The 16,701-nt window shown below is 38.7% G+C and overlaps 1 protein-coding gene across 1 annotated transcript; it reads left to right on the top strand.

Annotated features, from left to right (window-relative positions):
• Positions 1-387: 387 nt before the first annotated feature.
• Positions 388-819, top strand: LOC139699031 (uncharacterized). The gene has a single exon (XM_071598031.1). It carries the CDS (start codon positions 388-390, stop codon positions 817-819), a length of 432 nt encoding a protein of 143 aa, XP_071454132.1.
• The last annotated feature ends 15,882 nt before the right edge of the window (positions 820-16,701 follow it).

Raw genomic sequence — 16,701 nt, 5'->3', positions numbered from 1 at the left:
AATATGAAAGGTGCTTTTCTTACCCTTCCCGAGTATTTGAATCAGCTTATATATGTGACATTTATAGACCACCATGTGAGCTATCTTTTTGATGACCAATATTTTTTATTACTTAATTTGATCTTGGTCTTTGGTCGTTAATAATTCTTCCAGAAAGACTAGGTAATATATATATATATATTCTTTGAACTCAAAGAGAGCATTCATTTCCCAAGTGGATGAAGCTTCGATGTGGTGTCACTATTCACAAAGATACCAGTGAAGGACACGTTAGAACTCCTGGGGACACGATTCGACAAAAAATTGATAGAGTTGTTCCGTCATGTCCTTACGTCCACTTACTTTCAATACCAAGGGACGTTTTACGAGCAAGTGGAAGGGGTGCCCATGGGATCTCCATTGTCGCCGGCCATTGCCAACTTCTTCATGGAAGATTTTGAGGAGAAAGCTCTGAGGACGGCCAAACTCCGACCGAGGTACTTCTTCCGGTATGTGGATGACACCTTCATCGTCTGGCCCCATGGACCGGCCGCTCTGAATGAATTTCTGGAACATATGAATAGTGCCCACCCCAACATCCGTTTCACCATGGAGAAGGAGGACAACGGCCAACTACCCTTCCTGGACATCCTAATCAAGAAGAGGGAGGACAGAACCTTGAGCCACAGCGTGTACAGGAAACCTACCCACACGGACCTATACCTAAACGGAGAGAGCCACCACCACCCATCACAGAAGAGGAGTGTATTGTCCACACTCCTCCATCGAGCCAAAACCATATCCGACGCAGAAAACCTAGGAAAGGAATTAACACCTTAAGACCACTTTCCGGAGAAATGGCCATAGAGAACGTGACATCAACTTGGCCCTAAAAAGGACCTTCGAGAAGCCGGAGAGGATGAAGGATGAAGGAGAAAAACCCATCGCCAGAGCCTGCATCCCGTTCGTGTCCACCATATCGAATAAGATTGGCAGGATCCTTAAGAAACATAAGGTGGAGACAATACATAAACCTCAGAGCAAGTTGAAATCCTTCTTATCCACCGTGAAGGACGACCGGAATCTAAAAAGAGCTGGAGTTTATGAAATCCCCTGCAAGTGTGGGAAATCATACATTGGGGAAACCGGGAGAACAGTGGAAAAGCGACTCATCGAACACGAGAGATGTATCCGACTGTGCTACCCCGAGAAATCGGCGGTGGCAGAACATTGCATCGAAAAGGAACATAGAATAGAATTCTCCAAGACAAAGGTCCTTTGTCAGGCCAATGGATACTGGGACCGGATTGTCAAAGAAGGAGTCCACATAAGATTGAACAAGAACCTGGTAAATCGAGACAACGGATTCCAGATTAGTAACCCATGGAAACCCGTACTCAAAAAGATCGCGGAATCACGGAATCGAGAGAACAAGCGTCTCGACCAATCACGAGACAGCGGACTCCACGCCGAACATATAAATACTGGGCACTTCCGCAAACGCTACCCACTTTGTAGCCTGTCCTTATTTAATTTTTCCACCCCGAAGAGGATTTTTATCCTATAACGGGGTTTCCGTGTTGTTTTTGTTATGTTTACATATGGTTTATATATATCTTGAACTCTGTACTCCAAAATACGGAAATAAAAACCTTTAAAACTGAAAACTGAAAAAACCGGCAATGTCACTTCACCCTGAAGACGATGGCGGAGTTAGCTGTCGAAACGTTGGTGCTACCCAACCTGACCTGGTGCGAAACCCGAGAAGCCTTCATCCACAGTATTCGCCAGGAAAGCCTCAGATCATTCTTCATTTCCCAATATAGATCGGGAAATTGTTTCCTCACAATAGGTACTTCACCTCAATTAAACGTAACTGGAGCATATTTAAGTTTATGATTGTATTGGATGATGAAATTCAAAACATTGGAACTACGATTCATTGAACTACTCGTATTCAGCGGGTGAAAAATGAAAGCTATGCAAGTTGATCTAATATGAAGCCTTTCGGCTTTGAATTAAAACTTTCATGAATATTTCGATTAGAAAAATACCCTAAAACACAAAATAATCTCAAAAATTAAAATTAATTTTATAAATAAATAAATAAAATAAAAAAATAATTAAATAAATAATTTTATAAAAAGCACAAAGGTTTTACGTACAAGCCTTAGTAGTTTTACGTACATTTCTGATCATTACATACTTATTATTATATATCAGGCCTTATTGACGAAGTGTTAACGCCCTTGATAGTCGTTTGAGGGCAAGTTATTTGAAATATCGGCGTATCTTTTAAGGTTATTACTCTTAAATCTCTTGTTATGCATCAAAGTTTCGTTATTATCAAAAATGTTGCCAGTTTTTCTTGATATTTTCCGCATGTTGGATGATGAAATATTTTTATTCCACAACTCGTCTATTTTTCCCAGTAGATTTTTTCTATCCCTGCTCTTTGTCTCTGAATTTTACTGTTCCTTTTTCATTTTCACAATTGCGGGAGCGAACACATTTGTTTATTCAATAAAAAAAAGCCAGCAGGGTTATAAGGGTAGGTCTTTTGTTTGGCAAAAATCCAAAAATCTATCGATTCGAATTCAACGATAACTATGAGTGTTATTAAACATGTATAAACGGAAAAAATAAAGGGGTCCTTGGGAAATAAGCGAAAGAATAATACGAGGGTCATCCGGAAAGTAGTACCCGTTCGTGCCGCATGAAGTGCTGACGACGCGAGTAGCCGCTGGACGAGGTCAGATAGCTTCAGTGGCTTGTCTGCCTTCTCTGAGCCAAGTTGCGTGACGCTAGCATTGCCTGTGTTGTTTCTGTGATTGTTTACAATGTTTAAAAAAATTGAGAACGCCGCCAGTTGTGAAGTGAGGGCAGTGATTAAATTCCTCAATGCAAGAAACGTTCGCCCATGTGATATTCATCGCCAATTAAAGGAGGTGTATGGAGACAATGTAATGGACGAGTCGTCTGTTCGGCGGTGGTGTCGCAACTTCAACATGGGGAGGGGGAACACACACGACGATGAGCGTTCGGAGAGACCGTCTGTCATTACAGACCAACTGGTGAGCTCAGTTGACGAATTCGTGAGGAACGATCGGCGCGTCACAATTGATGACATCTGTGAGCATTTTCCCAATGTTTCTCGAACAATTGTTCATGAAATTGTTAAACACCATCTGCATTATGCAAAAATTTGTGCAAGATGGGTCCCTCGCGTATCTCAATGAGCTGGCGGCGAAGGACTATGCAGCAGGAATACAGAAACTTGTCACACGTTATGACAAATGCCTTAATTTGCTTGGAGATTATGTTGAGAAGTAGTTTAAAGTATCCTCTTTCAAATAAAATTTTTTATGTTTGTTAATATTTACTTTTGTGTCTTTATTTCACGAACGGGTACTACTTTCCGGATGACCCTCGTAGAATCGCAACATGTAAATCAATAATCCAAAAGAGGTGCGATACATGCGAGCTAGAATTAAAGTTGAAGAAATGTGTTTCGATCAATTTTTGGAGGAATAGTGTTTAACCCAAAAACACACCAAACAGGGAGACAACATAACAAACCTCGAAAAGGTAAAATACTTTATTGTAACGATAACTAAGGATAAGTCCTCGGCAAAACACATTCGTGACATTTTCGGAATATCAAATAAAAATTTAGGATTCATAAAAAGGATACTTACGAGTTTTAACGAGAAGGTTAAGGAGCTTTGCTATTTTATGTTAGTTAGGCCTCACCTAGAGTATGCTGGGGGTGTATGGGATCCTCCCGAGGTTGGCTTAATTTTGGAACTTGATCGAGCGCAGCTTAGAGCAGCTAGGTTTTTGAAAAAAAAATATGAACGAGGTAGCAGTTTCACGACACCATTGGAAGAGTTGGGATGGAAGCTACAAGTTGGCTGTAGGTTGACATACAGGTTAAGTTTTCTGCGTAAATATTTGAGGGAGGTTACTTATCTCTGTTAAAGACATATTACAGGCCCCGACTATGGTTGATCAGACAACGTACGTAAAACCAGGGATATAGATAGCAGACCGGATGGATTTAAAAAATTGTTTTCTCCTCATACCAATAAAGATCAAAAGACATCTGACAGGAATCATGGAGGAGATAATTAGCATTGGCAGTGTATGCATTTTGTCAATATGCTGCATGCTTTTAAAACATTTATTAGGCCCATCTTGTTAACAGTTCTCCCACATGGCTTGAAATTACGTATGCTATTATTGTTGCATGCAGGTAGTTACTTTCGTGTGATTAACTTTGTTCCAGTGCACGATGAAACTAATATTTGTGTAAAGGGGTTATGATTGGGATTGTGCATGCATGGCTGATGACCTATGACCCCCTCCACACACCGCTGCAGCGGTTTGTGGGGCATTATGTAGATGTAGATCTACTTGCATACATTTCATTTTGATTATTTTTCAACATAATTGTGGCCATTCTACTCATTTGCTTGTAGGTAGCTTTGGGAAATTTGGGAAAAGAAATGAAGTTTGCGAAGCGTTCTCTCAATGCGCACAGTACAACCATTCACTTCGAGAAGTAGCAGGAACTAAAATATTTTGGTATGTACAAAATGTATTGGTTCAAGCAGTAAATATCGATTTTATTTCAATAAATCTTCAATTATTTCAAATACAATTAAAATCTGCAAAGTATTTACGCTCCGCAAATGAAAATATCGTAATACACAATACAAAACAATCTAATTGATGGTTTTTGGCACAACTTAATGAATTCGATTCATATTGAAAATGAAAAAATAGTAACTTTGTGATTCCACATAAAATTTATAACGATAAGACCTGGGTTGCGACGTTCAACGCCATCTTCAGGTGAATATCATCTGAACTCATATCGTAATAAATTTTTAGTGAAATCACAAAGTTACTATTTTTTCATTTATAACAAAACAATCTAGTAATAATACTCCCGGTTGGATAGAAATTTCGTATGGTGAACCACTGACAAAAATTGAAGTTTGATTTTTCAGAGAGCTGAAGCAAATTGTATTTTTTAACGCATTGAAGGTACATCAGAAAGCTATTGAATTCCTCAAATCAAGAAAAAAATACTGAAAACCGTCTGAATTTTCATCGCGCAATCAAAATTAGAATGAAGGATCAGAGAATAATTACGAATTGCTTGCGTGGAAGTCTGACTAGGAGGAGAAGAAAGCTATGAAATTTTTCCTGCATGGTTGGAGGATCCCCTTGGATAAGGAGTTGTGTGAAGCAGCAATGGGATAGGAGAGATGGAGGAGAAGTTCGCGCACAAATCATATGTCAATTGTATAGAAAAGGTAATATGGCCAATTAATTCTATTATCATGAGATTCGACAATGATGAAATATTTTCGTAGCCGACTGAATAACGAAGCACGAGTTTTTCCTCTAAAATTCATGAGCTTCTTTTGTTTTCTCTCCCAAATCCTTCTGTGCACGAAATCCTACAAAAACTCATCACCTAATTGAATCTTGACCAATATAGTCATGGTAGGTAAAGTATGAGCACCTTTGGCGTGGAACTCCTTTGATGCTCAAATACACCGTAAAAGTTTGTAGAACAGTTAACAGCCTACGTAAAACACGAACACTGGGAAATCAAATTTCTTTAGATTCGATTAGTAAGTTAGAGGGAATGAAGTTCAGTCGTTCAAAGTCGTCGGACTAAATGAGTCCTGAGTCCTGAATTGAGAACGAATATCTGTTCTGTGAAAGGGCTCTGGTAACTCACTCCAACGGATCGTCAGTTAGTTCTCACGATTGAAATTAAAGACTGCCTCTAAGGGAAAGATAAGGGTAGCATCCCTTATGCTTGAGGAGAACGAACAACTACGACATTGTTTGCTGGAATCAACGCTAAATGAAATGCTTTGATACGTGTTGATTTGGAACCGAGGTAATCGAGTTTTTGGGACGATATGGTGTAAATTCAATTCCAGAGGAGCATGGCACAAAATCATATCATCCCACTGCAATATCGATCCTCGGGTGAGCCGTGGAAAACTTTAGTCACCTGGGTATGCATGGCTGGTGACTTATTTTTGAACGCGTGCATCAGAAAGCTATTGAATTCCTCAAATCAAGAAAAAAATTGTAGAGGAATACATAGAGGAGTACATTTATCACAACCAATCACAATTAAAATAATACGCTTACCTTTAAAAGATCCACTGGGAAGTAGTTGATGAGTAATATTAATTTTATAATTTTTGAATCTAAATTTACTCTCGCAGCTATCAGCAAACTAATTATATGAGTGAATTATTTGAGTGAAACAAAATATAAATTCAACTGATATCACAAAATAATGAAATAAAAAAGATTTTTGAAAGTCCTTATTTATCATGAGGCAATAAATTGCAGTAAAAATTTAAATGAAGTTTTGGCAACATTTTATTTGGGCTTTTATTGCAATACGCTGTCCTGTTTAATCAAACCAAACCATCAAATCAACCTGTTTAAAATTAAATTTCTTCCCTAATATATAAGGTGAACTTATTTCAAGAAAGCAGACTTATTTGAAACTATATACAAATTCAAATGAACCTGTTGTCTCAGGCGTAACTTTGTGGAATTTGCATAACATATTGAAATGTAATGAAATAATTGACTTTGTAATTCCACACACTTTATTTAAAAACACACGACCCAGGTTTCGAAGTTGAACGTCATCATCAGGTGGTCCTCATAGAAGCACGCTGGCTATATATACCTTCTGATCATAGGAGGGGGGGGTTGGTCAGAGAGGGAGGTCGGAGGGGTAAAAAGGTTACAATGTAGCTGGGAAGAAAAGAGAATTACATTTTTGATTTAGAAGAGTGGTAGGTCTAGGAGTGGGGAGTGGGAGGGATACAAAATTTCGTTGGCAAGATCATCTTTCCAACGGACACATTTCAAAATTTCTAACTGCTCCAAAGCATCGAGCCTTTGACCTTTTTCTTCAAAATGAATAATTTTTGTCACAAAGTCACTTTTGTGATCACTTTCGATGAGGTGTTTTGCAAAGAGGGATGTTATGTTCTTATTTTTTACACATGTTTGGTGTTCTTTAATCCTTTCTTTAAATTTCCGTCCTGTTTGTCCAATATACTTTGTGCTACAATCCGAGCACTTTAACTCATACACTCCACTCCTCTCGTTTTCGGGGACTTTGTCTTTAGTGTGAGAGATCAGGTTCTTAAGGCATGAACGACTGTAAAAGGCACATTTAATTTTTTCTTTAGGTAAACTTTTAATTACTTTTTGAGAAATAGTCCCAAGATATAGTATTCTCCGCCATTTGGCAGTGGGATCTTTTACATGTTCGGGGTTGTAAATGTGGCTTAAGGCTATTTTTGTAAGTTTATTCCGGTAAAGTTTATTTATTAGATCTTCTGAATACCCATTGTTTACTGCTAACGTTTTAATTACATTAAGTTCCTTATTTACATTGAATTTTGACATAGGGATAGCGGTCAAACGGTGGATCATTGCATGAAATGCCGAAAGCTTTTGGGTGAAGCAATGCCTTGAAGAGGAATTAATTAATTGGTCTGTATACATTTCTTTCCTAAAAATGGAATACTGTAACCCATCTTTGTCTTTAGAAATGGATAGGTCGAGGAAATTCAGGGAACCTTTTTCCTCTTTTTCACACGTGAATTGTACATTAGAATTGATAGAATTTAGATGTGCTAGAAACTGATCTAGTTGCCTATCAGAACCTGTCCACACACAGAAGACATCGTCTACATATCTTAACCAACAAAATACATTATTAATGAGAGGGTAGGCTGAGGAGAACAAAACTTTTTCAAAATTGTCCATATACATATCGGCCAAGAGTGGGGACAAGGGCGAGCCCATGGCTAAACCATTGGGTTGTTGGAAATAGGTACCATTAAAAATGAAATAATTTTGGGAAACACACGTCTTAAGTAATGCACAAAGTTCACTTATAACTGGAACTGGGATGGATTTCCGGATGAGGATGTCTTCGGCAAGGTTCACCGCTTCCATGGGTGGCACGTTGGTGAAAAGGTTGCGTACATCAAAGGAAACAAGCATGCACTTTTTCGGGATGACCTTTTTCATAAGTTTGTTCACAAGGTCCAAGGAATTCACTACACCATATTCCGTGGAAAATTTGGAAACCTCCCTGAAGAGTACATTAAGCCTTTTCGCTAGTATGTGGTTGGGAGCTGACATATTTGATACTACAGGCCTGATCGGAATCCCATTTTTATGAACTTTAGGTAGCCCGAAAAACCGTGGTGCTGAGGGATTCATTTGCACTAGTTTCAACATTTCACAACTTTTGAATAACGTGTTACAAGATTTAATCACTTTCTTAATTTCTTGTTGAAACTTGGGGGTTGGGTCTGAACGAAGTACTTCAATGTTATTGTCCCTGATGAAGTCTTCGCATTTCGTGATGTAGGTATTTCGTTCTAATACAACCACTGCGCTGCCTTTGTCTGCTTTCTGGATGATCAAATTTTTCTCTGTCACTGAATGTTTAATGGACTTTAAGGCCTCGTACTCGGTAGAATACTTCATCTTTTTTACTCCAAGTTTTGAGAATTTAAGGAGCTCCTGGGAAACAACTTGTTTAACCGCGATATTTTCTTTCTGAAGGGCAACTTCAAGGTCAACAGCCAGGTTTTTAATGTTTTTAACAGAAATTGGAATTTTAGGTACGTACTTAAGGCCTTTTTCTAGCAAAGAAATCTCACTATTAGAAAAGGAATGTCCGGAAAGGTTAACGATTCGAGGCCCAAACTTATGGTCACACTTAGAACTTGTTGATTTTGAACTGGACTCCTTATTTCTCCGTAGTAAATCAAGCTTACGGTTCATTTTCGCTCTTTTTTGAAAGGAAATCTCACTGCACTTCTGACTGACCTCATTATCAAAGTATAGCCACTCGATCCAATGAAGTTTATGGGACAATTCCACGTATAAAAGTAGTAGATAATGGGATATAGCGTCTCGTTTAACATACCATTCGTGTAACTCCCTTTTAAGCCAGGCTTTCTTGGCTACTCCTATAGCGAACTTTCCTGCCGAGGATTGGGTTTTCTTACACTGAAGGTTGATGTACTTCGGGAAAACTCCAAGGGAGATGCAGCGGCTGTTGAAGAAGATGTTCAATGACGCATTCCGGTATTTTATGGAGAGTCTTCTGTAGAGGCTTGCCATAACTGCGTTACTGGCGCACTTAATAAAATTTGTTGTCTCAGGCGTAACTTTGTGGAATTTGAATAACATATTGAAATGTAATGAAATAATTGACTTTGTAATTCCACACACTTTATTTAAAAACACACGACCCAGGTTTCGACGTTGAACGTCATCATCAGGTGGTCCTCATAGAAGCACGCTGGCTATATATACCTTCTGATCATAGGAGGGGGGGGTTGGTCAGAGAGGGAGGTCGGAGGGGTAAAAAGGTTACAATGTAGCTGGGAAGAAAAGAGAATTACATTTTTGATTTAGAAGAGTGGTAGGTCTAGGAGTGGGGAGTGGGAGGGATACAAAATTTCGTTGGCAAGATCATCTTTCCAACGGACACATTTCAAAATTTCTAACTGCTCCAAAGCATCGAGCCTTTGACCTTTTTCTTCAAAATGAATAATTTTTGTCACAAAGTCACTTTTGTGATCACTTTCGATGAGGTGTTTTGCAAAGAGGGATGTTATGTTCTTATTTTTTACACATGTTTGGTGTTCTTTAATCCTTTCTTTAAATTTCCGTCCTGTTTGTCCAATATACTTTGTGCTACAATCCGAGCACTTTAACTCATACACTCCACTCCTCTCGTTTTCGGGGACTTTGTCTTTAGTGTGAGAGATCAGGTTCTTAAGGCATGAACGACTGTAAAAGGCACATTTAATTTTTTCTTTAGGTAAACTTTTAATTACTTTTTGAGAAATAGTCCCAAGATATAGTATTCTCCGCCATTTGGCAGTGGGATCTTTTACATGTTCGGGGTTGTAAATGTGGCTTAAGGCTATTTTTGTAAGTTTATTCCGGTAAAGTTTATTTATTAGATCTTCTGAATACCCATTGTTTACTGCTAACGTTTTAATTACATTAAGTTCCTTATTTACATTGAATTTTGACATAGGGATAGCGGTCAAACGGTGGATCATTGCATGAAATGCCGAAAGCTTTTGGGTGAAGCAATGCCTTGAAGAGGAATTAATTAATTGGTCTGTATACATTTCTTTCCTAAAAATGGAATACTGTAACCCATCTTTGTCTTTAGAAATGGATAGGTCGAGGAAATTCAGGGAACCTTTTTCCTCTTTTTCACACGTGAATTGTACATTAGAATTGATAGAATTTAGATGTGCTAGAAACTGATCTAGTTGCCTATCAGAACCTGTCCACACACAGAAGACATCGTCTACATATCTTAACCAACAAAATACATTATTAATGAGAGGGTAGGCTGAGGAGAACAAAACTTTTTCAAAATTGTCCATATACATATCGGCCAAGAGTGGGGACAAGGGCGAGCCCATGGCTAAACCATTGGGTTGTTGGAAATAGGTACCATTAAAAATGAAATAATTTTGGGAAACACACGTCTTAAGTAATGCACAAAGTTCACTTATAACTGGAACTGGGATGGATTTCCGGATGAGGATGTCTTCGGCAAGGTTCACCGCTTCCATGGGTGGCACGTTGGTGAAAAGGTTGCGTACATCAAAGGAAACAAGCATGCACTTTTTCGGGATGACCTTTTTCATAAGTTTGTTCACAAGGTCCAAGGAATTCACTACACCATATTCCGTGGAAAATTTGGAAACCTCCCTGAAGAGTACATTAAGCCTTTTCGCTAGTATGTGGTTGGGAGCTGACATATTTGATACTACAGGCCTGATCGGAATCCCATTTTTATGAACTTTAGGTAGCCCGAAAAACCGTGGTGCTGAGGGATTCATTTGCACTAGTTTCAACATTTCACAACTTTTGAATAACGTGTTACAAGATTTAATCACTTTCTTAATTTCTTGTTGAAACTTGGGGGTTGGGTCTGAACGAAGTACTTCAATGTTATTGTCCCTGATGAAGTCTTCGCATTTCGTGATGTAGGTATTTCGTTCTAATACAACCACTGCGCTGCCTTTGTCTGCTTTTTGGATGATCAAATTTTTCTCTGTCACTGAATGTTTAATGGACTTTAAGGCCTCGTACTCGGTAGAATACTTCATCTTTTTTACTCCAAGTTTTGAGAATTTAAGGAGCTCCTGGGAAACAACTTGTTTAACCGCGATATTTTCTTTCTGAAGGGCAACTTCAAGGTCAACAGCCAGGTTTTTAATGTTTTTAACAGAAATTGGAATTTTAGGTACGTACTTAAGGCCTTTTTCTAGCAAAGAAATCTCACTATTAGAAAAGGAATGTCCGGAAAGGTTAACGATTCGAGGCCCAAACTTATGGTCACACTTAGAACTTGTTGATTTTGAACTGGACTCCTTATTTCTCCGTAGTAAATCAAGCTTACGGTTCATTTTCGCTCTTTTTTGAAAGGAAATCTCACTGCACTTCTGACTGACCTCATTATCAAAGTATAGCCACTCGATCCAATGAAGTTTATGGGACAATTCCACGTATAAAAGTAGTAGATAATGGGATATAGCGTCTCGTTTAACATACCATTCGTGTAACTCCCTTTTAAGCCAGGCTTTCTTGGCTACTCCTATAGCGAACTTTCCTGCCGAGGATTGGGTTTTCTTACACTGAAGGTTGATGTACTTCGGGAAAACTCCAAGGGAGATGCAGCGGCTGTTGAAGAAGATGTTCAATGACGCATTCCGGTATTTTATGGAGAGTCTTCTGTAGAGGCTTGCCATAACTGCGTTACTGGCGCACTTAATAAAATTTGTTGTCTCAGGCGTAACTTTGTGGAATTTGAATAACATATTGAAATGTAATGAAATAATTGACTTTGTAATTCCACACACTTTATTTAAAAACACACGACCCAGGTTTCGACGTTGAACGTCATCATCAGGTGGTCCTCATAGAAGCACGCTGGCTATATATACCTTCTGATCATAGGAGGGGGGGGTTGGTCAGAGAGGGAGGTCGGAGGGGTAAAAAGGTTACAATGTAGCTGGGAAGAAAAGAGAATTACATTTTTGATTTAGAAGAGTGGTAGGTCTAGGAGTGGGGAGTGGGAGGGATACAAAATTTCGTTGGCAAGATCATCTTTCCAACGGACACATTTCAAAATTTCTAACTGCTCCAAAGCATCGAGCCTTTGACCTTTTTCTTCAAAATGAATAATTTTTGTCACAAAGTCACTTTTGTGATCACTTTCGATGAGGTGTTTTGCAAAGAGGGATGTTATGTTCTTATTTTTTACACATGTTTGGTGTTCTTTAATCCTTTCTTTAAATTTCCGTCCTGTTTGTCCAATATACTTTGTGCTACAATCCGAGCACTTTAACTCATACACTCCACTCCTCTCGTTTTCGGGGACTTTGTCTTTAGTGTGAGAGATCAGGTTCTTAAGGCATGAACGACTGTAAAAGGCACATTTAATTTTTTCTTTAGGTAAACTTTTAATTACTTTTTGAGAAATAGTCCCAAGATATAGTATTCTCCGCCATTTGGCAGTGGGATCTTTTACATGTTCGGGGTTGTAAATGTGGCTTAAGGCTATTTTTGTAAGTTTATTCCGGTAAAGTTTATTTATTAGATCTTCTGAATACCCATTGTTTACTGCTAACGTTTTAATTACATTAAGTTCCTTATTTACATTGAATTTTGACATAGGGATAGCGGTCAAACGGTGGATCATTGCATGAAATGCCGAAAGCTTTTGGGTGAAGCAATGCCTTGAAGAGGAATTAATTAATTGGTCTGTATACATTTCTTTCCTAAAAATGGAATACTGTAACCCATCTTTGTCTTTAGAAATGGATAGGTCGAGGAAATTCAGGGAACCTTTTTCCTCTTTTTCACACGTGAATTGTACATTAGAATTGATAGAATTTAGATGTGCTAGAAACTGATCTAGTTGCCTATCAGAACCTGTCCACACACAGAAGACATCGTCTACATATCTTAACCAACAAAATACATTATTAATGAGAGGGTAGGCTGAGGAGAACAAAACTTTTTCAAAATTGTCCATATACATATCGGCCAAGAGTGGGGACAAGGGCGAGCCCATGGCTAAACCATTGGGTTGTTGGAAATAGGTACCATTAAAAATGAAATAATTTTGGGAAACACACGTCTTAAGTAATGCACAAAGTTCACTTATAACTGGAACTGGGATGGATTTCCGGATGAGGATGTCTTCGGCAAGGTTCACCGCTTCCATGGGTGGCACGTTGGTGAAAAGGTTGCGTACATCAAAGGAAACAAGCATGCACTTTTTCGGGATGACCTTTTTCATAAGTTTGTTCACAAGGTCCAAGGAATTCACTACACCATATTCCGTGGAAAATTTGGAAACCTCCCTGAAGAGTACATTAAGCCTTTTCGCTAGTATGTGGTTGGGAGCTGACATATTTGATACTACAGGCCTGATCGGAATCCCATTTTTATGAACTTTAGGTAGCCCGAAAAACCGTGGTGCTGAGGGATTCATTTGCACTAGTTTCAACATTTCACAACTTTTGAATAACGTGTTACAAGATTTAATCACTTTCTTAATTTCTTGTTGAAACTTGGGGGTTGGGTCTGAACGAAGTACTTCAATGTTATTGTCCCTGATGAAGTCTTCGCATTTCGTGATGTAGGTATTTCGTTCTAATACAACCACTGCGCTGCCTTTGTCTGCTTTCTGGATGATCAAATTTTTCTCTGTCACTGAATGTTTAATGGACTTTAAGGCCTCGTACTCGGTAGAATACTTCATCTTTTTTACTCCAAGTTTTGAGAATTTAAGGAGCTCCTGGGAAACAACTTGTTTAACCGCGATATTTTCTTTCTGAAGGGCAACTTCAAGGTCAACAGCCAGGTTTTTAATGTTTTTAACAGAAATTGGAATTTTAGGTACGTACTTAAGGCCTTTTTCTAGCAAAGAAATCTCACTATTAGAAAAGGAATGTCCGGAAAGGTTAACGATTCGAGGCCCAAACTTATGGTCACACTTAGAACTTGTTGATTTTGAACTGGACTCCTTATTTCTCCGTAGTAAATCAAGCTTACGGTTCATTTTCGCTCTTTTTTGAAAGGAAATCTCACTGCACTTCTGACTGACCTCATTATCAAAGTATAGCCACTCGATCCAATGAAGTTTATGGGACAATTCCACGTATAAAAGTAGTAGATAATGGGATATAGCGTCTCGTTTAACATACCATTCGTGTAACTCCCTTTTAAGCCAGGCTTTCTTGGCTACTCCTATAGCGAACTTTCCTGCCGAGGATTGGGTTTTCTTACACTGAAGGTTGATGTACTTCGGGAAAACTCCAAGGGAGATGCAGCGGCTGTTGAAGAAGATGTTCAATGACGCATTCCGGTATTTTATGGAGAGTCTTCTGTAGAGGCTTGCCATAACTGCGTTACTGGCGCACTTAATAAAATTTGTTGTCTCAGGCGTAACTTTGTGGAATTTGAATAACATATTGAAATGTAATGAAATAATTGACTTTGTAATTCCACACACTTTATTTAAAAACACACGACCCAGGTTTCGACGTTGAACGTCATCATCAGGTGGTCCTCATAGAAGCACGCTGGCTATATATACCTTCTGATCATAGGAGGGGGGGGTTGGTCAGAGAGGGAGGTCGGAGGGGTAAAAAGGTTACAATGTAGCTGGGAAGAAAAGAGAATTACATTTTTGATTTAGAAGAGTGGTAGGTCTAGGAGTGGGGAGTGGGAGGGATACAAAATTTCGTTGGCAAGATCATCTTTCCAACGGACACATTTCAAAATTTCTAACTGCTCCAAAGCATCGAGCCTTTGACCTTTTTCTTCAAAATGAATAATTTTTGTCACAAAGTCACTTTTGTGATCACTTTCGATGAGGTGTTTTGCAAAGAGGGATGTTATGTTCTTATTTTTTACACATGTTTGGTGTTCTTTAATCCTTTCTTTAAATTTCCGTCCTGTTTGTCCAATATACTTTGTGCTACAATCCGAGCACTTTAACTCATACACTCCACTCCTCTCGTTTTCGGGGACTTTGTCTTTAGTGTAAGAGATCAGGTTCTTAAGGCATGAACGACTTTAAAGGCACATTTAATTTTTTCTTTAGGTAAACTTTTAATTACTTTTTGAGAAATAGTCCCAAGATATAGTATTCTCCGCCATTTGGCAGTGGGATCTTTTACATGTTCGGGGTTGTAAATGTGGCTTAAGGCTATTTTTGTAAGTTTATTCCGGTAAAGTTTATTTATTAGATCTTCTGAATACCCATTGTTTACTGCTAACGTTTTAATTACATTAAGTTCCTTATTTACATTGAATTTTGACATAGGGATAGCGGTCAAACGGTGGATCATTGCATGAAATGCCGAAAGCTTTTGGGTGAAGCAATGCCTTGAAGAGGAATTAATTAATTGGTCTGTATACATTTCTTTCCTAAAAATGGAATACTGTAACCCATCTTTGTCTTTAGAAATGTTGGAAAGATGATCTTGCCAACGAAATTTTGTATCCCTCCCACTCCCCACTCCTAGACCTACCACTCTTCTAAATCAAAAATGTAATTCTCTTTTCTTCCCAGCTACATTGTAACCTTTTTACCCCTCCGACCTCCCTCTCTGACCAACCCCCCCCTCCTATGATCAGAAGGTATATATAGCCAGCGTGCTTCTATGAGGACCACCTGATGATGACGTTCAACGTCGAAACCTGGGTCGTGTGTTTTTAAATAAAGTGTGTGGAATTACAAAGTCAATTATTTCATTACATTTCAATATGTTATGCAAATTCCACAAAGTTACGCCTGAGACAACAAATTTTATTAAGTGCGCCAGTAACGCAGTTATGGCAAGCCTCTACAGAAGACTCTCCATAAAATACCGGAATGCGTCATTGAACATCTTCTTCAACAGCCGCTGCATCTCCCTTGGAGTTTTCCCGAAGTACATCAACCTTCAGTGTAAGAAAACCCAATCCTCGGCAGGAAAGTTCGCTATAGGAGTAGCCAAGAAAGCCTGGCTTAAAAGGGAGTTACACGAATGGTATGTTAAACGAGACGCTATATCCCATTATCTACTACTTTTATACGTGGAATTGTCCCATAAACTTCATTGGATCGAGTGGCTATACTTTGATAATGAGGTCAGTCAGAAGTGCAGTGAGATTTCCTTTCAAAAAAGAGCGAAAATGAACCGTAAGCTTGATTTACTACGGAGAAATAAGGAGTCCAGTTCAAAATCAACAAGTTCTAAGTGTGACCATAAGTTTGGGCCTCGAATCGTTAACCTTTCCGGACATTCCTTTTCTAATAGTGAGATTTCTTTGCTAGAAAAAGGCCTTAAGTACGTACCTAAAATTCCAATTTCTGTTAAAAACATTAAAAACCTGGCTGTTGACCTTGAAGTTGCCCTTCAGAAAGAAAATATCGCGGTTAAACAAGTTGTTTCCCAGGAGCTCCTTAAATTCTCAAAACTTGGAGTAAAAAAGATGAAGTATTCTACCGAGTACGAGGCCTTAAAGTCCATTAAACATTCAGTGACAGAGAAAAATTTGATCATCCAGAAAGCAGACAAAGGCAGCGCAGTGGTTGTATTA

Source organism: Hetaerina americana, unplaced genomic scaffold (genome assembly GCF_022747635.1).
Source record: "Hetaerina americana unplaced genomic scaffold, ioHetAmer1.1.p SCAF_9, whole genome shotgun sequence".
Classification (NCBI taxonomy): Eukaryota; Metazoa; Arthropoda; class Insecta; order Odonata; family Calopterygidae; genus Hetaerina; species Hetaerina americana.
The sequence above is the reverse complement of the archived record's forward strand: the minus strand, read 5'-3'. Positions and strand labels throughout refer to the sequence as shown.

Coding starts and splice junctions, on each gene's coding strand:
- LOC139699031 (XM_071598031.1), top strand. CDS start 388: ATGGGATCTCCATTGTCGCCGGCCATTGCCAACTTCTTCATGGAAGAT.